The sequence below is a fragment of the Bos indicus genome, chromosome 10, assembly GCF_029378745.1.
Source record: "Bos indicus isolate NIAB-ARS_2022 breed Sahiwal x Tharparkar chromosome 10, NIAB-ARS_B.indTharparkar_mat_pri_1.0, whole genome shotgun sequence".
NCBI lineage: Eukaryota > Metazoa > Chordata > Mammalia > Artiodactyla > Bovidae > Bos > Bos indicus.
This window is the reverse complement of record NC_091769.1, coordinates 78,796,865-78,821,353: the sequence shown is the minus strand read 5'-3', so window position 1 is coordinate 78,821,353 and position 24,489 is coordinate 78,796,865. Positions and strand designations below refer to the sequence as shown.

The 24,489-nt window shown below is 36.0% G+C and overlaps 1 protein-coding gene across 10 annotated transcripts in view; it reads right to left on the bottom strand.

The window, feature by feature from the left end:
- The window catches only part of GPHN (gephyrin), a 538,037-nt gene that overhangs the window by 86,940 nt on the left and 426,608 nt on the right, over positions 1–24,489 (bottom strand). For all 10 annotated transcript variants that reach the window (XM_019969080.2, XM_070796736.1, XM_070796738.1 and 7 more), the window contains 2 exons: positions 20,367–20,504; positions 1,592–1,684 (listed from right to left, as the gene is read on the bottom strand). In XM_019969080.2, coding sequence (XP_019824639.2) covers positions 1,592–1,684; positions 20,367–20,504 — 231 coding nt within the window. The remainder of the gene's footprint in view (positions 1–1,591; positions 1,685–20,366; positions 20,505–24,489) is intronic.

Below are 24,489 nucleotides of genomic sequence, written 5' to 3'. Positions count from 1 at the left end.
GAATACTAAAATAATTTCTTTCTGAACAATATTCATCTTAATAAACATTATAGAAGAAATGAACTTAGAAAACAAAGGAGGCAATGGGCATTTGTTATTTGTTTTCAGCTGTAATTTAGATAACATCATCGACTCAATGCACATGAACTTGAACAAAGTCGGGAGATAGTCGAGGACAGGGAAGCCTGGCATGTTGCAGTCCATGCGGTTGTAGAGTCATACACAACTTAGTGACTGGACAATGAAAACAACTAATTTAGTGAGATCAAGCTAAGTTAGGTGCATTTAAGACAGCTTCGCGGAAAGAATATACTAGGAGGAATTAACCTCTCCATTGTTTTGTGAGAATAACAGTTCAGATAATGTTATCCTTTTTTCAGAGATGGTTTAAGTAAATATGATTGATAATAATAGGTACTATTATTAAACATTAAAAACATTGAGAGCTTTTTTTTAATGTCAGATACTTTAAGACTTTCTACAGTCCCACTTAGTCCTCACAATAACCTGTTGGGATAAGTATGGTTATAATTATCACAGTTTTATAGACAAGAAAACCAAGGTTCAAAAAGTTGAACTGATGTGCTTAAAGTTACACAGATGGAACTGGTACAAGAGCCCAGATCACTTTCTTTGCTTAAGTCCATAACTTTAACCATTTGTTCTACTGTCTCCAACACAGAAAGATACTCCTAAGAGTTGGTGATGCAACATTGAGGGGATCAGTGAATATATTTAATCACAAGAAAGAGGAAAATATTTTAATGGTTAGATACAGTATAAAAAAAAATTAAAAATGAAGACAGTCAAGTAAGGGACTCCATAAATGATCATTAGAAAGGAACTGGCATTCTTAACAGCTCTGATAAACTGGCAAATGTTTTTAAACATTTCTTCAATGATGTCAGCCAATATAATATAACTGATATTAGTTTCTAAGCAATTCAGTTGCATTTTCATTTTGCGTTTTCTTAAACTGGACTTTAGGGAGGCAAATGATTTTGCTTTTGAGCTTTATGCCATCCCAGGCAATTCTGAAGGCGTGAACTGCTGGTACAATCTGGAGCTTTGGAGCTCTGAAATATAGGACCTTCTAGGGATTTAGAGGTTTCCTTCACACTTGCTTTCTATGAAGCTCTTACTGATGTTTGAATTTAAAGCAAAAGAAAAAAACTGGCCCACTTTATCCCATGGTGGGAGTTTGCCTGTCTTCCCTGAACCTATAGATGTTTTCCACTAGAAAACATTTGGAAAACTTCAGACTAAGGTATATGTAGAGGCCCAAAGAATTATGGCACAGTATCTTTATCAATCTCTACATAGTTATCTGTGAGTAAGAATTTTCAAGTAACTACAGTATTTTCTCTGAAGTTTTACTCAAGATTGTGCCAGAAAATATACAGGTGTAGGTTAATATTGTTATCTGTGTATGAATTTTGACAACAAAGGGGGAAACAGATGTAACAGTCATTAGGTACCTGGGCTGAGCCAAAAATCTAAAAACAGAACACTAAAAACAAAGCAAAACAAGCCAACAAACCCCCCAAAACCAATGTGAGTATGTTGATACTCAAGAAAACGAAATATTTACCTCGGACAGCATAGCCATCTTTTACTGATGCTGGGAAAGGGGGTAGGTTGTCTTTTGCATATACATCTTGAGCAAGGACTCGCCCCATTCCATCTGTAAGAGAAAAAAAGGAAAATATGGATGTTGAGTGCAGTGGGTTAAATAGGTGGTCCTAAACAAGAAGGACATAAGTACTTGTCTGACAAGGCTTGTATAAGGGCTCAGTCAGACCTCCTTATTTCTATCCCAAGGAATAGGCGACGGAGGGAAGAGATGCATCCTAGTGTCTGAAATGAAAGATTAGATCAATGAACAGTAACACTTGTGGGGGTTATTTGAATACGAGTAGCTACACAGTTATCAAAGATGTGTTCAAGTTGATGTGTCATAAACCCTTTAACAACTCAAAGATGATTTTCTTTAAAAAGTTCTTAAATAGTCATAGTCATTGACCCAGTAATTTCACTTCTAAGAAAATGGACAAGTCTTCCTGTATGTGTTTATTTAAGAGTTGCTTACATTAGTGAGAAATGGAAAGAAATAAAAAGATTAACAATACAGAAATTTAAACAGTGATGCATCCTTATGACAAAATATTATACAATATTTGTGTTTTATAAAGAATATTCACTGACACAAGAAAATTCTTATAATATGCATTTTAAAACATGTATAACTATACATGTAAAGTATAATCTTAACTATGTTAAGATATATGTGTATAGATCAATAGAAAAAGATGGGAAGGACATACATGAAAATAGAAAGTATTTGTTTACTGTAATATGTTAGAATTATGTATACTTTTATACCCTATTCTATACTTTTCTGAAAGTTTCCAAATTTTTACAATGATCACATGTAATTTTTATAATTTTTTTCTTTTAGAAAAGTAAAGAAAGGAGCTTCCTTAACATTCTATTTAACTTTAGCCAAAAATTTGATTTTATTAACTTAAAAAAGCAGTGACTAGAAGAAGAGCATCAGTAATGTATTGTGTGAAGTGACTATTCAAACCACTATTCATACTCTGGATGACAAGCATCTTTGGCGAGCTTCCAGGACTTTGATTTCATGCCAATAAGAATAAAAGTTTCAAGAGTCACGAACAATTACTTAAATCCTCTAGTCAGAATCTGCCCTTATTATTATCATTACTATTGCTATTCAATAAGTAATATAATAACGATGGCACCCCACTTCAGTACTCTCGCCTGGAAAATCCCATGGATGGAGGAGCCTGGTGGGCTGCCGTCTATGGAGTCGCACAGAGTCGGACACGACTGAAGCGACTTAGCAGCAGCAGCAGCAGCAGGTCGCTAAGAGTCGGATACGACTGAGCGACTTGGCTTTCACTTTTCACTTTCATGCACTGGAGAAGGAAATGGCAACCCACTCCAGTGTTCTTGCCTGGAGAATCCCAGGGACGGGGGAGCCTGGTGGGCTGCCATCTATGGGGTCGCACAGAGTCAGACACGACTGAAGCGACTTAGCAGCAGAGAAGGAAGAAGAGGAGGGGAAAAAATCAAACTTCCCTCCACAGACTATAGGTAATATACAACTTGATTTACACATGTTTGTATAGGTTTAGAAAATTCTATTGTTTCCAGAGCTGGATAGATGAGTTTTTTTTTGGTCTGTCTTTTGTTTTTAGCTTTGTCATTCTTAGCTACTTTGGGTCCTCTGGTTTAAGGAACCTAGGACAAAGAAGTAAGTACAGACAGATTTAAATTTTGTACTCTGATCCACAGTGATAGTGATATTGACCCTTTTTAAGGAAGTGACACCTGAATTGGGAAAACTAGCTGTAGGTACCTTCAGGAGGTTGAAACTATTCTAGAGCTATCCTGAGCTATGGACCATACTTTGTAAGCCCAGGGAAGTGGTGGGACTGGTGGGACTAGAGGACCTTGTTTGTATACACATATACAACATTAACTCCCAAATGAACCTGAAGCTATAAGGCAGCCTCTGGTAGTGGACCCTGTGGCATCTGCTTAGGGTGAAAATAAATTACTTGGGTTAGCTCCTTATCTGAAACTATTCTATCCAGTGTGGTGAATGAAAATGGAAGTGTGACACCAGTACAGATCCCAAGAGAATAACTTTTCTGGGATTTGAATAACTCAGTAATAGTATTTAATAATCAAAGATAGCACCAGGGCTGAGTTTTCCTGGCAGCTGATCTAGTTTATCTAGTAAATGTTTATACAGCATTTTATAAATTACCAAGTAATATCACATATATAATTTCATTAATTCTTAAAAAAATCTAGTAAAGCATTATTATATTCATTTTAGAGGTGAATTAAGAGAAGTTTAAACAGGGTAACCTACCCATGATCACATATTTTACAGATGGCTAAGACAGGGCCGAAATTTAGATCTTAGAACTTCAATCATTACTACAATGGCAATAGCTACATACCCTTCACACACTGCTCTTCCTCTGTTCTAACATTTAAAAAAGCGACAAAGTGAGTCCTCAAAAAATTAAAGATAGAATTACTATATAATCCAGCAATTTCACTTCTAGGTACATATTCAAAAGAAGTAGTAGCAGAAACTTGAACAGGTATTTGTGTGCCTATTTTTATAGTGGCATTATTCACAATAGTCAAAAGTGGAAGTAACCCAAGTATCCACTGACAGATGAAGGGGTCAACAAAATGTGGCACATACACATAGGAATATTATTCAGCCTTAAAAAGAAGGAAATTCTTACATATGTTATCCATACACATATGGATGAAACTTGAAGGGATTATGAAATAAGTGAAAATAGCTGAAACAAGCCAGCCACAAAAGGCCAAACATCATATGATTTCACTTTTTTGAGGTAATTAGAGTATTCAAAACTATAGTTATCAAAAAGTAGAATGGTGGTTGTCATGGGCTGGGAAAAGGGAAGAATAAGAAGTTATTTTTTTAACGAGTATGTAGTTTCAGCTTTGGGTGATGAAATAGTTTTGGAGATGGAAGGTAGTGACAGTTGCAGAACAACGTAAGTGTATTTAGTGCCACTGAACTGTACAGTTAAACATGATTAAAACGGCAAGTCTAATGTGTTACCACCGCCACAAAAAACTATAAAGAACAGCTGTCATCAACAGTTAGCACATGTATTTTTCCTCCCTAGGTCCTTGCCAGTAGCTCAAGAGAAGTGATACAATCTCATCAAGACTCTTTTTACTTCTGAACACTTAGTATGCTAAGTTTGAAAGCCTGTTGATACTGACAGTCTTAGCTACTGCAGCAGCTTAACATAAGTTAACTAAGGTCTCATTGATGGCCAATTTAGAGAAAAGCGTATCAGCTGGCTTGATTTCTCCCTTTAATACTTGAGTTACTCATATATCTTATTGTGCAATTCCATTCTGGATGGTTCCTAAGGTATAGGGTCTACTCAACCATAATTTGATGCAATTAGATTCTGGAAACTAAAGTAAAAATTCTGTTATGTAAGTTTCCAGTAATAATTGCCCCTCCTTACTCCCATTTTACCATACACATAAACACTAAAAAATAGCCTGCAAATTTGAGGAGAATCAAATAATAATGACAGATTGAGATGTACATATGACAAGGAATTAGTGTGTTTATTTAATTACTTATTGAAATATAGTTGCTGTAAATGTTATATCAATTACAAGCATAGAATATAGTGGTTTGCAACTTTTAAAGATTATGCTCCATTTATAGTTACTATAAAATATTGGCTATATCCCCTGTGTTGTACAACATATGCTTGTAGCTTATTTTATATCTAATAGCTTATACTTCCTTACCCCTGTATTGCCCCTTCCTTCCTTCCTCTCCCTCATAGTAACGTCTAGTTTGTTCTCTACATCTGTGAGTCTGCTGCTTTTTTGTTATATTTACTGGTTTATTTTAGATTCCATGTATAAATGGTATCATACAGTATCTTTCTTGTCTGACTTATTTCACTTAGCATATATAGTGTGTGTTAGCTCTGTCATGTCCAACTCTTTGCATGGACTGTAGCCTCCCAGGCTCCTCTGCCCATGAAATTCTGCAGGCCAAGAATACTGGAGCGGGTAGCCACTCCCTTCTCCATACCATCTTCCTGACCCAGGGGTCTCCTGCATTGTAGGCCGATTCTTTACTGCCTGAGCCACTGGGAAAGCCCCTTCACTTAGCATAATATCCTCTAAGTCCATCCACATTGCTGCAAAAGGCAAAACTTCACACTTTTTTTTATGGATGAGTAGCAGCCCATTGTGTGTGTGTGTGTGTGTGTGTGTGTGTGTGTGTGTGTGTGTGTGTAATGTCTTTATCCATTCATCTGTTGATGGACACTTAGACTGGTTCCATATTTTGGCAATTATAAATAATGTTGCCATGAACACTGGGATGCATTTATCTTTTTTCATTACTGTTTTTTATTTTTTGGATACATACCCAGGAGTGGAATTGCTGGGTTATATGGTAGTCCTATCTTTAGTTTTCTGTGAAACTTTCATACTGCTTTCTGCAGTGGCTGTACCAATTTACATTCTCACCAATGGTGTAGGTGGAGGTTCCCTGTTCTCTACATCCTATAAGTGAGTCATTTAAATGCCAAAATCTACCCAAGATTCACCAGGCTACAAAATAATACACAGATCCTATTTTAAGAATTCTGTAGTGCTAGCGTAAGGCTTGCCCAGCATCATTTGGAAAATGTTTATACTGAGATTGAGTTTTATTTCTGAGAAGTGTCTAGTTTCTGATATAAAGAATGATTTGCTGCATCTTAAACACGGTGGGCTTTTTCTTATTTCTATGCCTTTGCAAATAATGTTGCCTTGGACAGGAATATTTTTTTCCTTCTCCTTTCCTGTGCCTAGAGAATCTCAGGTATCCCCTAAGTTTCAGCTCATATATCATGTCTTTGGTCTTCTGCCTCTAAACAAGAAAACAAAATTCATTGACTTATTTATTCATTCATCATCAAACACTGGGAACCTACTATATGCTAGACACTGTGGACAAAAATACTAGTAAGACCTGGCTGATTTCCTCAAGGAATTCACATGTAACAGTATATGTGAGAAAGGGGAATATGGAAAAATAAAAATATGACAAGATAGTATGGGCCGTGACAATATATCATCAGGGTAACATGGGAGGTATACAGAAAACATCAGCTCAGATCACGAGCTCCTTACTGCAAAATTCAGGCTTAAATTGAAGAAAGTAGGGAAAACTACTAGGCCATTCAGGTATGACCTAAAACAAATCCCTTATGATTGGAGGTGACTAGACAGAGTGGATGGAGGTCCATAACAATATACAGGAGGCAGTGACCAAAACCATCCCAAAGAAAAAGAAATGTAAGAAGGCAAAGTGGTTGTCTGAGGAGGCTTTGCCAATAGCTGAGGAAGGAAGAGAAGTAGAAGACAAAGGAGAAAGGGAAAGATATACTCAGCTGAATGCAGAGTTTCAGAGAATAGCAAAGGAGAGATAAGAAGGCCTTCTTAAATGAACAATGCAAAGAAATAGAAGAAAACAATAAAATGGGTAAGATTAGAGATTTCTTCAAGAAAGTTGGATATCAAGGGAACATTTCATGCAAAGATGGGCATGATAGAGGACAGAAATGATAAAGATGTAATAGAAGCAGAAGAGACTAAGATGAGATGGCAAGAATACACAAAAGCTATGGCAAACCTAGACAGAGTATTAAAAAGCAGAGACATTACTTTGCCAACAAAGGTCCATATAGTCAAACCTATGGCTTTTCCAGTAGTTATGTACAGATTTAAGAGTTGGTCTGTTAAGAAGGCTGAGCGCCAAAGAATTGATACTTTCAAATTGTGGTGCTCAAGAAACTCTTGAGAGTGCTTTGGGTAGCAAAGAGATCAAACCCCTCATTCTTAAAGGAAATTAACCCTGAATATTCACTGGTAGGATTGTTGCTGAGGCTCCAATACTTTAGCCACCTGATGTGAAGAGTCAACTCACTGGAAAAGACCCTGATGCTGGGAAAGATTGAAGACAAAAGAAGGGGGCAGCAGAGGATGAGATGCTTAGATAGCATTACCAACTCAAAAGACATGAATTTGAGCAAACTCTGGGAGATAGTGGAGGACAGAGGAGCCTGTTATGCTACAGTCCATGAGGTTGCAGAGTCTGACATGACTTAGTGACAACAATATTGGGAAAAAAACCACCTAATCAACAATTTGTGGAACATCAATAAAATATTCCTAGATGAGATGATACCTACACTGAGTTTTAAAGTTTTAAGTACAAACGAAGTAGGAGAAGAGTGGGGGGCATTTTCGACAACAGAAGCAATATCAAGGGAATTTAAACTTAATCTTATGAAAATGGGAATCCAATGAAGGATTTTAAGCAAAGTAATGACTTCAAGTTAACCTCCCAGCAGCATTTAAATCTCTTCAGAGATAATGGAACTTTTAAGGAATAGCACTTTTTAATAGAACTTTTAAGTGCCTAGTGACAAGATATAGAATGGTTTGGAGGGATTATACACAAATCTGTTATGGTACACTTTCCATATTACATTGGTTGTTTGTGAAGCTATTATATCTTGACTTCTTCATTAAGTTGTTAATTCCTTGTTTTCACAGCATAACTCACCCATCATTGTATCCCCAGTACCAAGCACAGTGCTTGGTACTTAAAAGGCACTCAGTGAGTGTTTGCTGAATGACTGAGTCAATGAATGAGTACATTAATGATTAGGACTAAGGAGGGAAATGTTGGATAAATAGAGAAGAGAATCATATCAATCAAATATTAATACAAACAACTTCACCCAAAGAATACATATAATAGAGAAGGACATCTTGCTAACTTTTACTTTCATTATTGCCCATTTAGACTCCTTTAAGCAAATCTTTTTATATAATGGATGCTTACCTCCATGATTACAGCAATGACTTCCCTAAACCTGGACATTTTCCTTTTGTTATCAGTAAATGTCCATCATCTATTTCAAGACTTCATTAAAGATATAGGTTCTTCTTGATGCCCCTCTGAATACGACTCTGTATATTCAGTTAGTAGTATATCAGCAAGTACTTGCAAAATTGTGTGTAAGAGTTCTCAGGGTGATGAGTGTGAAAAGTGTGCATTTGGTTTCTTAAGTTTCTGAAGACACAGAACTGTATTTTTTCTTTCCTTCATGTCTAATCAAAACAATAAATACAGGTTATATTCAAAATAACTTTTAGCAGCCTAGACTTCCAGGAGTCTTTGCTATTATTTAAATTCTGTTCTTCTTAAAAGGGAAGGATAAACCCAAGAGAAATGAAAACATGTGCTGTGTTTAGTTGCTCATTTGTGTACAACTCTTTGCAAACCCATGGCCTGTAGCTTGCTGGGCTCCTCTGTCCGTGGGGATTCTCTAGGCAAGAATTCTGGAGTGGGTTGCCATGCCCTCCTCCAGGGGATCTTCCCAACCCAGGGATCAAACCCAGGTCTCCCGCATTGCAGGAGGATTCTTTACCATATGAGCCACCAGGAAACCCCATGAATACTGGAGTGGGTAGCCAATCCCTTCTCCAGGGAATCTTCCTGACCCAGGAACTGAACCAGAGTCAATTGAAGGCGGATTCTTTACCAGCTGAGCTACCAGAGAAGCCCAATGAAAACATATGTCCAGGCAAAAACTTGTAAACAAATATTAATTGCAGCATTATTCATTCATACTCAAAAGATGGAAACAATCCAACAGTCCACCCCTTGATGAATGGATAAATAAAAGTGATGTATACTGGATTAGCCAAAAAGTTCGTTCAGAAAAACCCAGGAAAGCTAGTGTTATGATTCCAGTCCAAGTCCAAAGGCCTGCAAACCAAGGGGGTTAATGGATAAAAACCCAATACATACAACGAAATATTATTAGGCCACAAGAAGGAGGGAGGTACTAACAGAAACCATAAAGCATTGCTGAAAGAAATTATAAAGAAGATACAAATAAATGGAAAGACATTCTTTGTTCAGGAATTTAAAAACATAATATTCTTAGAGCCCATGCTACTTAAAGTCACTTATAGATTCAATGTAATCTCATTAAAATGCAAACAGCATTTTTTTCAGAAACAGAAAACTGGATAGCCCCATTTGAAAGAATGAAGCTGGACTCTTATCTTCCACCATATACAAAACTTAACTCAAAAAGGATTAAAGACCTAAACGTAAAACCTGTAACTATGAGTGAGGTTTGGGAGGCTCCCCTGTTTGGAAGGATTCCACATGCTGTTGGGCAACTAAGGCCTTGCACCACAACTACTGAGCCCACGTGCTGCAAATACTGAAGCCCATGTCCCTAGAGCAACAAAAGCAGCTACCACAATGAGAAGCCCAAGCACTGCAATGAAGAGTAGCACCCACTTGCTGCAACTAGAGAAAGCCCATGCAAAGCAACGAAGACCTAGAGCAGCCAAAAAATAAATAAATAAATAGTAAAAAAAGGAATTGTATGCCATGATCAAGTGGGATTTACCCCAGGGATGCAAGGACTTTTCACTATCTGCATATCAATGTGATACATCAGTTAAGAAATTGAAAAATAAAAACCATATGATCCTCTCAACAGATGCAGAAAAAAGCTTTTGATAAATTTCACCATCCATTTATAATAAAAACTCTCCAGAAAGTGGGCATAGAGGGAACATACCTCAACATGATAAAGGCCATCAATGACAATCCCATAGCTAACATCATATTCAATGGTGAAAAATTGAAAGCATTTTCTCTACAATCAGGAATAAGACAAAGATGACCATTCTGGCTAGTTTTATTCAACACTGCCTTGGAAGTCAGAGCTATAGTACTCAGAAAAAAAAAGAGATAGAAGAAATCCAAATTGGGAAAAAAGTAAAACTGTCATTGTTTGCAGATGACATGATGCTATACATAGGAAATCCGAAAGATGCTTCTAGAAAACGATTAGAGTTCATCAGTAGATTTAGTATAGCTGCTGGATACAAAATTAATTAACAGAATTTTTTTGCATTTCTATATGCTAACAGTAAAAGATCAGAAAAAGAAATTAAGGAAACAATCTCATTTATCACTACATCAAAAAGAACAACAACAACAAAAAATGCCAAGGAATAAACCTAGCTAAGCAGGCAAGAGATCTATATTCTGAAAACTATAAGAAGCTTAAGAAAGAAATTAAAGATGATACAAACAAATGGAAGATATTAATATACTGTATTCTTGGACCAGAAGAATCAATATTGTTAAAATTATCATACTACCCAAGCAATCTATGGATTCAATGCTGCTAAGTCACTTCAGTCGTGTCCGACTCTGTGCGACCCCATAGACGGCAGCCCACCAGGCTCTGCCGTCCCTGGGATTCTCCAGGCAAGAACACTGGAGTGGGTTGCCATTTCCTTCTCCAATGCATGAAAGTGAAAAGTGAAAGGGAAGTCGCTCAGTCGTGTCTGACTCTTCACGACCCCACGGACTGCAGCCTATCAGGCTCCTGTGTCCATGGGATTTTCTAGGCAAGAGTACTGGAGTGGGGTGCCACTGCCTTCCCAATGACATTTTTCACACAACTAGAACAAAAAATTTTAAAATTTGTATGTAAACACAAAAGACTCTGAATAGCCAAAACAATCTTGAGAAAGAATGAAGCTAAAAGTTTAATCCACAATCCCTTACTTTAGACTGTACTACAAACTGGCAATAATCAAAATAGTATGGTACTGGCACAAAAACAGACTTACAGACCAATGGAATAGGACAGAAAGCCCCCAAACCCATGTACTTATGGTCTATTAATCTACCACAAAGGAGGCAAGGATATATAATGGAGAAAAGACAGTCTTTTCAATAAGTGGTATAGGGAAAACTAGACAGCCACATATAAAATAACAAAATTAGAATATTCTCTAACACCATATACATATACAAAAATTGGAGAAGGAACTGGCAACCCACTCCAGTATTCTTGCCTGGAGAATGCCATGGACAGAGGAGCTTGGAGGATTAGAGTCCATGGGGTCATAAAGAGTTAGACATGACTGAGTGACTAGCACACATACACAAAAATAAATTCAAAATAGATAAAAGACCTAAATGTAAGACTGGATATCATAAAACTCCTAGAGGAAAACATAGGCAGAACACTCTTTGTCAAAAGTCACAATATTTGGTGGGGGGGGGGGGGTCTGTCTTCTAGAGTAATGGACATAAAAAGAAAAATAAACAAATGGGACCTAATTATATTTAAAAGCTTTTACACAGTAAAGGTAAATCATAAACAAAACAAAAAGTCAACTTATGGACTGGGAGAAAATGTTTGCAAACAATGCTACTGACAAGGGATTAGTTTCCAAAACATACAAACGGCTCATACAGCTTTAATATATATAAACCGAACAACTCAATTAAAAAGTGGGAAGAAGACCTAAATACACATTTCTTCAAAGACATACAAATGGCCAACAGGCACATGAAATGATGCTCAATATCACTAATTATTAGAGAAGTGAATAGCAAAACTACAATGAGGCATCACCTCACGCCAGTCAGAATGGCCATCATTAAAAATCTACAAATAATAAATACTGTAAAGAATGTGGAGAGAAAGGAACCCTCCTAGACTGTTGGTGGAAATGTAAATTGGTGTAGCCACTGTGGAGAACAGTACAGAGGTTTCTTAAAAAGCTAAAGTAAGAGTTATATAATCCTGCAATTCCACTCCTGTGCATATATCCACATAAAACTAATTTGAAAAGACATGCACCCTAATGTTCATAGTCAAGACATGGAAGCAACCTCAATGTTCATCCACAGATAAATGGATAAAGAAATAGCGTGTGTGTGTGTGTGTGTGTGTGTGTGTGTGTGTATAAAGTGGAACAGTACTCAGCCTTAAAAAAGAATGAGATGATGCCATCTGCATCATTTGCAACATGAATGGACCTAGAGATTATCACTTAAGTGAAGTATGTCATTCAGAGAAAGAGATATACCATATAACATCACTTATAAAAATACTACTCTAAAATGATACAGATGAACTTATTTACAAAACAGAAATAAACTCAAAGACATAGAAAACAAATATACGATTACCAAAGAGGATAGCCGGTCGGGGGAGAGATAAATTAGGAGTTTGAGATTAATATATATACACTAACTACTATATATAAAATAGGTAATCAACAAAGAGTTACTATATAGCTCAGAAAATGCTACTCAATATCTTGTAATAAGCTATAATGGAAAAGAATCTGAAGAAGAACACACACACACATATATCTGAATATATATGTATACGTATAAAGAATCACTGTGCTGTGCACTTGAGACTAACAGAACATTGCATATTAACTAAAAGTAAAAAAAGCTTAAAACTGGGAAAGGATTTGAATAGATATTTCTCCAAAGATGATGTATGAACTGCTAATAAGTATATGAAAAGATGCTCAACACCACTAATTATCAGAAAAATGCAAATCAAAACTACAATGAGATATCACTTCACACCCATTAATTGGTTACTATCAAAAAATCAAGTGCGAATGTAGAATGAGAATGTAGAAAGACTGGAATTCTGACATAGTCTTGGTAGGACTGTAGAATAGTGCAACCAGTATGGAAAAGAGAAAAAATTTCCTCAGAAAATTAAAAATAGAAGTACCATTTAATCCATCAATCTCACTTCTCAGTATACATCCACAAGAACTGAAAGCAGGGTCTTGAAGAGGTATGCGCACATCCACGTTCACAGTAGCGCGATTCATAATAGTCAAGATTGGAAGTGTTCCAAATGTCCATCAACAGATGAATGGATTAACAAACGTGGTGTGTATATCTAAATACCATCACATGGCACAACGTGGATAGACCTTGAGGACATTAAGCTAAGTGAAATAAGCCAGCCATCAAAAGACAAATACTGCTGACTCAACTTATATACCGTATCTAAAGTAGTCAAATTCTTATAAATAGAAAGTAAAATGGTGGTTACCAGGGGCTGGGATGAGGAGGAAAAAGGGAATTGTTTAATGGGTAAAGAGTTTCAGATATCCTGTATGAGAAAATTTTGGAGATATGTTCACAACAATGTGAATGTACTTAATGCCACTTAATTGCAATGATAATTTGTTAATTTAATTAACTTAATGATGTTAAGATGATAAATTTTATGTTTACTACAATAATTTTTAAAGAAGGAATGAGATACAGATACATGTTACAACATGGATAAACTTTGAAAATATTATGCTACGTGGAAAACACCAGTAATAAAAGACCACATATTATACAATCCCATTATGTGAATGTTCAGAATAGGTAAACCTATAGAGATAGAAGTAGTTTACTGGTTGCTTAAGACTGGATGGTGGACTAGGGAGATAGGAGGAGGATGATAGCTAAAGACAGTGGAGATTCTTTTTGAAGTGATAATATGTTCTAAAACTGACGTGGTGATGGCTATACATATCTGTGAATAAACTAAAAACCTTTGAACTATATAATTTATGTGGGTGAATTATATGGTATGTGAATAGTATTTCAATAAAGCTGTTATTTTTTAAAGGGCAAGAATAAGAGACTTTTAAAAGAAGAATATTTCTGTCATTTTAACATATATAATTATATTAGAAGAGTCAAGAAAAGTCATATTTGAAGTACACATATACCATCTGGTCTTTATAGATCTTTGAAATATCTTAGAAAGAAAAATTAAACATTTCCTCTGGAAAGAAAGAACAGCTTCATGCTTAAGGTTATCAGCATAAATCTAATGACAGAAAATCGGCCAATTTTTATTTTGTACTCATGCTTAATATAAGGAATTCTATTTTTAAGGTAAATTAGATCTCTATTAGATTAGTTCTGCTTTTGGGGTTGATATCAAGTTAACTTACCAGCAGCATTTAAGTCTCTTCAAAGAGAAAAACAGGTATTAGCCCAAGTTTCTTTTTTCCCTAAAGGCCTAAGGCAAGGGAAAGGATTTGATGAGAAATATGCAATTGATTGGAAAATGGTAAGGGCTTCCAGTTAGCAGCAAATATAACAGAACTGAAGGATAAATGTAAATACACACCAGCAAGTATATCAATATCTATCAGTAGGATTCACGGATAAGGCAGTGACTAGCTCTTTCAAGCAGTCAATATTAGATTTCATTCAACGTCTCACCAGATGATTGATTTGGGAACTTACAGAGTATGTAGCAGTGCTGCAAAATACTTTATTACTTGGAGGTGTCTCTCTTGCTTACATTTAAATACTGTCATGGATCTTAAACCATCTCTTCTCTTTGCCCATAGGTGGAGCCGAAGTACTATTGTTGATAAACGTTGGGCGTGTGGTTTCAGAAAAGCAGCAGGCAGCAGTAGACTAGATATTAATAATATGACTGGTTAGGCACTCACGAAGACCCCTTGTGTGGGGGAGTTATTTTTACAGTTACACAATTGAGTAAAATTAACTCACTTAGAAAAAAATCAGACCTATAACGCTGGCTAAATCATCCCTATGTTACAAACAGGTAGACTAAGCTTCCTATTTCATACCTTCTTCTATGAATATTATTATATATTTTCACATACATACTTTTCTCTTTTAAAAACTATTATAAATGTATCTCATTTTAGGTCAGAAACAGGGAGAAGTATGTCTGCTGTGATCAGTATTCTAAGAAGGATACTTCACTGCCTTAAACTGAGTTCAGTAAAACTTAAAGATTCCATCTCTAGAACTGCTTAAGTCTTTTTGGAAATACAAAGAACTCAGGTCAGAAATGCCAAAGTCTTTGGTTATAAAGTCTTAAAAAAAAAAACCCTAGAGCTTGTAAAATAATGCTCCTAAGAAAGCAGAAGCCTTTCTATTCAAACCTTAGTTTTTTCACTGTTAACTGAAAGACATTAGGGATAACAGGGAATTCTAGAATATTTTAATCTGCTTTACAGCAGCTAGTACTGCACTAAGTATGAATTTATAATGTATTCACATCATGTATTTTATAAGCAAAGATGAATCATAAGCGGTAGTGTGACAAATATTATCTCCACTGGTATTTCTCTTCCAAGAAACCAAAGGAAAGTATGTTTAATTAGCAGAGCACTTGCTCCTTAAAGGTCTTGCTTGCAGACAGGAGTTGAAAATAGTAGATATAATAAAGGACAGCTCAGAGACAGAAGAAAATTCACCTGTAGTCAAAACACATTAAAATAAACAGTAAACTTTGCATATACATGCACTTCTAGGTTCTTATTTTAGAAGGATAATTTTCATACTGATTTGAGACATACTCTGCTGTAATTAAAAATTACAAGACGCTTAACTCTTTGGAAGAAAAGTTATGACCAACCTAGACAGCATATTAAAAAGCAGAGACATAACTTTGCCAACAAAGGTCTGTCTACTCAAGGCTATGGTTTTTCCAGTAGTCATATATGGATGTGAGAGTTGGACTATAAAGAAAGCTGAGCACCAAAGAATTGATGCTTTTGAACTGTGGTGTTGGAGAAGACTCTTGAGAGTCCATTGGACTGCAAGGAGTTCCAACCAGTCCATCCTAAAGGAAATCAGTCTTGAATATTCACTGGAAGGACTGATGTTGAAGCTGAAATTCCAATACTTTGGCCACCTGATGTGACAAACTGACTCATTTGAAAAGACTCTGATGCTGGGAAAGATTGAGGGTGGGAGGAGAAGGGGACGACAGAGGATGAGATGGTTGGATGGCATCACTGACTCAATGGACATGAGTTTGAGTAAACTCTGGGAGCTGGTGATGGACAGGGAGGCTTGGCAAGCTGCAGTCCATGCGGTTGCAAAGAATTGGACACGACTGAGTGAACTGAACTGAAATAAACTACTGTAATGGAATGAACAGCGGACTAGGAGTAAAGAATCTTAGGTTCTAGCTGTTTTTAATCATAACAGATTTTCTAAGAACATTATTAACCTCTTTGGTCCTAAATTTCTTTGCCTTTAAAGTAAGAAAGACTACTTGATCTCCAAATCACTTTCTTTTTGTAAAATTATAAGTATTTCATATATTATACTGTTAACATTCCTGTGTTAAATCTGTAACACAGATTTACCCTATGTATATGACCTTGAGAGCATCACTTCCAAGCACTTCTGTATACATGATTTATTCTTAGTTTTCTTGGATTCTTGCTGAACCTTCACAGAGATATAATAAGTAATTTTAGAGATCTCACAGTGGCAAATGGCCTCAAAGATTCATGGATTCTGGATCTCTCTTAGGAAATGTGCACATCTCTCAATAGGCTTCTATAATTGTAGGTGTCAGTGTATTTGCAGAGGCAAAATATTTGGAATCCCCATCCACATACTTTTCCTATTTAGTGATTGATAGATGAAATTGGATAGTTAGAGGTGCATTCAGCTGAAATCAGAATGAACCAAGAAGGTTTGTCCATTAAAATGCAAACATCCCTGGAAAAGATAACAGCTACAGTGAGAATGAGTTTCTAATCTTTTTCTGGGGAGAAATCTCTTATCTTCAGTAAGAGAATTATAGGCCATATCTGACTCACAATTCAATTTATAGTGATTCACATTTAGATCACTCAACTTTTTATATGCATGTTGTTTATTAGAGCATTTATAACAGAGAATGATCAAATATGCCAGTCATTTCTATTATAAAACACATGAACAAAGTGCTGTGGGGACGTGGAGGAAGAAAATTTAACTCAGCTGGTGAAAGGGAGGAATGGACACCAGGAATGCCTTCATGGAGGAGAGCTTCTTAAAACTTACTCTTAAAAAACATGTACTGGGGAAATGGGGAGATGTTGGCCAAAGGGTTCAAACTTTCAATTATAAGATGAATAAGATCTGGGGATCTCACATAAAGCATGGTTAATAATGCTGTATTGTATACTTGAAATTTGCTCAAAGAGTAAATCTTAAGCATTCTTACCATACACACTCATACACAGTCGGTAACTATAAGGTGATGAATGTATTGATTAGCTTGATTGTGGTAATTATTTCACAACGTATATGTATATGTATATTCAACACAGTTGAATACCCTAAAGACATACACTTTTAACTTACTAATTATGCCTCAATTAAGTCAGACCAAAAAAAAAAAAAGAGTACATAGTGACCGAGCAGAGAAATAGGATAAAACTGTCATAAGCAAAAGACAGTAGAGACAATGGCTTAGAGATAAGAGCATAAGAGGTAAGGAACAGCATGGCAAGTTCTGATGAGAAGGAACTGAAAAAGTAGGAAGAAACTAGATTACAAAGGGCCTTATATGACATATCAAGGAGTTCTGAATTTTATCTGGAGTTGTGCGGAATACTACTGAAGAGCTATATGCAGGAATGTTAATATTAAACTCGCCATTTGAACAGATTACTTTGGAATCAAATTGGAAAATGGATGGGAAGATGCTAATTGGGGAAGCGAAGGTTGTTAGAATAATCCGGGAAGCTAATAATATAGACCTAAATTAAAATGAGAGAAGTGGGAATGGCAAATAAAGGATAGATTCAAGAGGACGTAGAGGAAATGAGTATTGTAGTGGTAAAGAAAATAAGTTTAGTAACAGTGATGTTAAATTTAGTAGCAGCAGGTATCCATCTGTTGTATGAGTTTGGAGCTCAGGCAAGGTCTGAGGAAAGATATAGATTTAGCAATCACTTAATAGGTGGTACTTGAAACAACTGGTATATGTTAGGTTATCTGAAATACTGTGTAAGATTTGAAAAGGGCCAGAGTCAAGCTGAAAAGAAAGTTCATATTCAAGGAATTGACAAAGGAAGGCAAGCTTACGAAACAGCCAGTACAGGAAACAAGTGCCACGTTGCGTATCTGTCTGTCTCCTGCACTACACAGTGAGAGCCATAGGGTGGGGTTTCATCTTATACATCTTGGCATACCTGGACTTAACACAGGGCCTGGTATTTAGCAGATTTTTAATAGATACTTGCTGAATAAATTATATTTCTATATATGGTACTGTTTTCTAAACACCTAACTAAAGTGCCTAGGAGGATTAATTATAATGCTCTTTTGCATTAAAAACCAAGTGTGATCCAGCTCAAAGGCTGAATGCAAACCTAACTATTATTTCTCATCATCATGGGTGGAAACACTTGACAAGAGTTAACCATGCATGAAGAGGTTTGCTTACTTATAAGTGACAACTGATTTGATGAACAAATGAAGGAGAAACAAACATATGACAGGAAAAGAGAATCCATCTGACAGTATTTTTTTTTCCCTAGAGGAGAAATAGAAACGGCCATTTCCAGTTCTGTTTTTTTCCTTAAAAGTCCTGGAATTTCTGTCTAAATGTGACCTGGCATCACAGTGAGATTCTTTTAAGGACTGATAAGAGAAACTACCCTGATATTACAAGAGGCCAGGTATGGTTAACTTATTTTTATATAGTGTAAAGCACTGTTAAATTTTTTCCAACTTAATTTTACATTCATATTTTCTGAAGATGTCTTAGTACTGACTGACATAAAAATATCTAAGTATCTGCATATAATAACAGAAAGAAACCATTTCATTAAAATTGATTTCTGAAATCACACAGTTAATTTCTAATTCCCCACTTTAGTTTTACTATCTTTACTTCCTTTAATGAGGAATAAAACAGAACAAAAGAATAGGTTTAAACCTAATGACATACATGTCTAAAAGGATGTAAGTCAAAGAAGTAGGGCAGGTGTAAATTAAAGCAATTTTTGCCTAAGCAGGGCCAGAGACCAAAGAGCTAGCATTTGGCATTTAATATTTCACTGGCTTTAGGCCTTTTAACATAATTTTATCTACTATTATTTTCTATACTTTAATATTGGCAGAAGAGCATTATCATGTAGAAAGAGAAGAACGTTGAGTTTTTTCTTTTTTCTCTTTTGGCTGCGCCACACAACTTACAAGACCTTAGCTCCCTGGCAGGGACTGAGCCTGCGTCACCTGAGTGAAAGTGCTGAGCACTAGCCACTGAACTGCCAGGGAATTCCCAAGAATGTTAAGTCTTGAGTCTTAATTCCTTTTCTGCTGTTTTGAGTTTTCTTGTAGAAAAATTAGAGTGCTTGTATAGATGTTCTCTAATATCACTGAAATTTGACTATTTTACAATCTATGAATAAAGTCATTTATTTGTAAAATCAATACTTCTGCATTGTTTTTATTTGTACCACAAAAACAATTTAGAAACTACATCTTATTCAGACTGAACCTGAACTGGATTTTTAGAAAGGGAAGTAGCTGGTTAAAAACTGGAAACACTGAGGAATACTACCTTTCCATTATCTTTCCACAAGCTGGTCTCAATGTGCTACTAAACTAAGAGCAGAAAATGAGAGGATAGATGAAGCAGAAAAACTGAGATCAGACTGGCTGCTCAGTGATCCACAGATAATTAATGTAGTATTTACATTTGGAAACATGATTTTCACAAATGAAAATCATTACCAGACACATTAGTTATCTCTCACTTCTATCAGAAAGGACATAAGGCAGACCGTAGTCAACTATTCTCCTCACTCAGTGCTGACAGCCCTCTCTTGAGAATATTGATATTTTGACGAATAGGAGAAACACAGTTGAATTTTTCCTTTTTTTTAATGTAAAGGAAGATTTATGAGTATTTTATTCTGTATACTGTTAGATTGATCTTAGAGTTGAATAGAAATAAGAAGTGAAAAGAAAGATGGTAATAACTGTGATAAATGGTTAATAACATTTCTTTTTCAGGAAAACTGTGTATTAGTGTTAGAGTAATCTTGTTTGGAAAAGAATGAAAATAAAAGGCAATGGGCAAATATAACAGTACCTCGGTAGTTGATGATTTCTGTCCCAAGCACCGGAGTCATCTCCAGGACTGTGATAAAGGCTTTGTCCATAGATGTTAGAGGAAAAGGAGACATGCGGTGTCTTCTAGCCACCTTGGTGATATCGACAGCACTGTGACCTAAACAGGAAGACAAGTAACTAAGAATGTGATGCTGAAACCTGATTAAAAAGTGGGAATGGCTTATAAACAACAGTAATTCTCAGTCTTCATTTCATATGTCCAGAAATGAAGATTACAGGGGGAAAATTTTTCTACTGCTCCCCAAATATAGCCTGCTTTGGCAGAACATTAAATTGTTAGTAATTTTATATCATGTAGCAAAAGCTAGTGAAGTTTAATGATGATACTGGCTAATTCTTTCTCAGTGCTTACTACGTGTCATGGCACTAATCTAATTAAGCTTCACAACAACCTAAAGGGAGGTATCATTATTATCCTTATTTACAGATGAGGAAAATGAAGTTTACATATTTTGGCCTAAATCACAAAGACAGAAAACAAAGAGCTAGGATTCAAACCTAGGTAGCCATGCTTTAGAGTCCATGTCCTTAGTTAGTATACTGAACTTTTAATACTCAATGAGCCAGTTAGTGAAAAGAAATATACAAGCTTAAATTTATTTAGAATTTCATAGGAAATTCTCTTTCTTCTAAAAAAAAGTCATAGAAAAATATTAGTTATGTACTCCCAATGTAGCTCTATCTAGCATCATGGCATCAACATTACACATATACCAAAACTTCTAATTTCATATCTTCAACCCCAACCTCCACCTTCACCTCTAGGTCTATGTGCCACCCAAACAGTTGGAGGGTAAGAGTATCTCTACAAATGTATACGTCATCAAACATGCACCTGACTGTGTGACAGGCAACTCAAACCTTGCATGTTCAAAATCAAACTTTTGATTCCCCATCCTCCTAACCTACCTATACGATGTCTTATTCTCTTGCAATTCCCATCTCAGTAAATAGAAACTCCATTCATTAAGTTATTAATCCAAAACCTTCGTGACATCATTGATCTTTCTATTATTACCAGAACCATATCTAAACTACCATTAAAATGTCTCTAAATCCCATCATTACTCAACATCTCTATAATTACTACAATAGTTGGAACCATCATTTATTTCCTGGGAAACTGAATAGGGTCCTAACTGGTCGCCCTGTTTCTATCCTTGTCCCATTATAATTTATTCTCCACACAGCAGTTACAATAGTCCTTTTAAACTGTAAGGTGAATTGTATTCGTCTCTGCTCACAACCCTCTGATGACTTTCCAATTCACTCAGAGTAAAGTCTTTGCAATGGTCTACAAAGCCCAACATATAATACACTATTCTCCTATCATTTCACCATTGTTCAATGTGCTCTAGGCATACTGGTTCCTCGCCTGAGAAAGACAAATATGTTTCTCTTCAGGGTCTGTATACTTGCCGTTTCCTCTACTTGGACATTCTTCCCCAGATATTATGGTTCCATTCATCCCTCATTTCTTTCAGGTCTTTGCTAAAATATCACTTCATCAGAGGCCTTTGCTAGACATCCTATAAAGAATATTACCTACTATCACTTTTTATTCTCTTTACCTATTTTATTTTTCTTTGTGAAAAAAAAAAAAACATATACATACATGTATGGATATTCACATCTATATACTTATATAACCTTCTAATGTCAGCTTCATGACAGCAGCAACTTTGTCTTTTTTAGTCAGTGTTGTTATCCTCAATACCTGGAACTGTATCTGGTACATAGTAGACAATAGTTTTTGAATTAATAAATGTATCATTTAATGACAGAAAGGGACTTCTTAGAGTACAATATCTTCATGCATAAGTATACCTGGCCTTTTCTTTGAAATCTTAAAAGCCTACAGCTCAAAGGGTTAATATAAAAGGAGTAACTGCAAACACTGCTGCTTGGCTATCCTAACTAATATCCACAATTCACTTCTTCTGCAGCTGCCTTTCACCTAAGACTGGCCATATAATATGTTTATGGCCACCTAAGTTCTGGCCAGCAAGATGTAGGAAGTAGTCCCTGGGGGCAGGCTTCCTACTACAAATAAAAAGATAAAGAGGTAAAACTTTAAGAGGAGAACATGACTAGCTACTAGGAGGTGCTATAGTCATTTTCAACTAAGAGACTAGAACCCCATAGAGTAAGTATGGGAAACAAGGAAAGGAAAAGATCCGGAATCCCTGATGACAGTGTTGAGCTACTGTACAAACCCTGGACTGCCTGCCTCCAGGCTTTTGATATGTTAAGACAAATAAGCTCCTATTTCTTAAGGGGGCCACAGAGGATGAGACAGCTGGATGGCATCACAGACTTAACGGACATGAGTTTGAGCAAATTCTGGGACATAGTGAAGGAGAGGGAAGGCTGGCATGCTGCAGTTCATGGGGTCACAAAGAGTTGGAAACGACTGAGTGACTGAACAACAATGACTGTATATCTCCCTCAGAAGTCTGTAAGTTCCTGGTCACTGTAATTTATTTAATTTAGTCCTCCCATTCCACCTCCAGAGGCTACTTCAGACATATTCACTGAACTTACAGGTACTGTCCCATACTTTTCATTCTAAGACAAATGACATTGTCATAAGTAGTCAAAGAAAAGACATACAATGTATTTATACTTATTTCTCATCCATGGGCAATCATGAAATTACAAAATTTTTAAACCTTAAGGACCTTAGAGATTATTTAGTGCTAAATATGAAAAAAATTTCTACTTCAAGGTGAACACTTAGAGAAGGATTTTGTGTGATTCATCATTTACCTGTAATTGAACTGTAAATTTATTCACAACTTTCACTGAAGTCCTTTTTTTGTCATTAAATATCATCAATACATATTGTCACAACCAGTACAATTGAAAAGCATGATAGATGCTTCTGCATTTTATTCAGATTTATAGATCTCAGATCTGGTCTTTTCTAAGATATTCTTTACTCTCTTTATGGTGAAAATTATGTATAATCTTATAAAAGCTTTTTTTTTTTTTTTAAAGTTTGGTTTCTGAGGGGAAAATTACACTTTTTAACTGTACAGAGGCTATTCGTTGAATGTGCTTTGTAATGGAATTTTTCTTATTAGAAACCGAGTTTGATTATCAGTGATACACACATCCATTCAACAAATATTAACTGAGTGTATTTTATGAGCTAGGCACAGTTATGTACTCAGTCTACACAGACTAAGATACAACCTGCAATGAAGAACGTTTCAGTTCAACAGAAAGGAAAGGTATGTAAGTAAATAAAAAATAAAGGCAGGAGGATATTAAACCACCTGATTGTCCTCTAGAGGTTGGTATTTTTTTTTAAATTAAAAACTGCATACCAATTTCCATCAACCTGGAAAAATATTTCCTGTCTTTATAATAATTTTGTACTTGCTTTTATTTTTCTTATGGCATGTACCATTTTCCACCTTATGGTATAGACATTGAAGTATTTGCCCTGCCTATGTTAGCCTATAATAAACTCCCTGAAGGCAGAACCTGTATCTCATTAATCTGTGCATCTTTTGCCACTTTTAGAGTTATGCTTTCCTTATAGTAGATACTGAATAAATACTTGAGGTATGAATGAATGGGGCTTCCTTAGTGGCTCAGTAAAGAATCTTCCTGCAGTGCACAAGACCCAGGTTCGATCCCTGGGTTGGGAAGATCCCTTGGAGAAGGGAATGGTTACCCACTCCAGTATTCTTGCTTAGATAATTCCATGGACAGAGGAGCCTGGTGGGCTACAGTCCTTGGGGCTGCAAAGAGTTGGACATGACTGAGCATCTAACACTTTTAATGAATGAATAACACATCCTCAAACAAAGTCTAAAGTTGGGAAGGGAGAAACAAAGTGTTGCTTCCTTTTCTGCCCTGTGCTTCTCTAAGACCTTCTGTATTTGTCAATTCTCTTTCACAAAGTGATTGTGTCACTAGATACATAATCCAAACTTTGATGCTAATGAGTTAACACTTGCCCCTCACTAAACTGTTTGCGTGTCATCAGAGCAGACTTCTTGATAAAATAACTGAAAAAAAAGTCTCAAAGGAGACTTTAATTCTCTGGCACATCAGCAAGTGTGTGCATG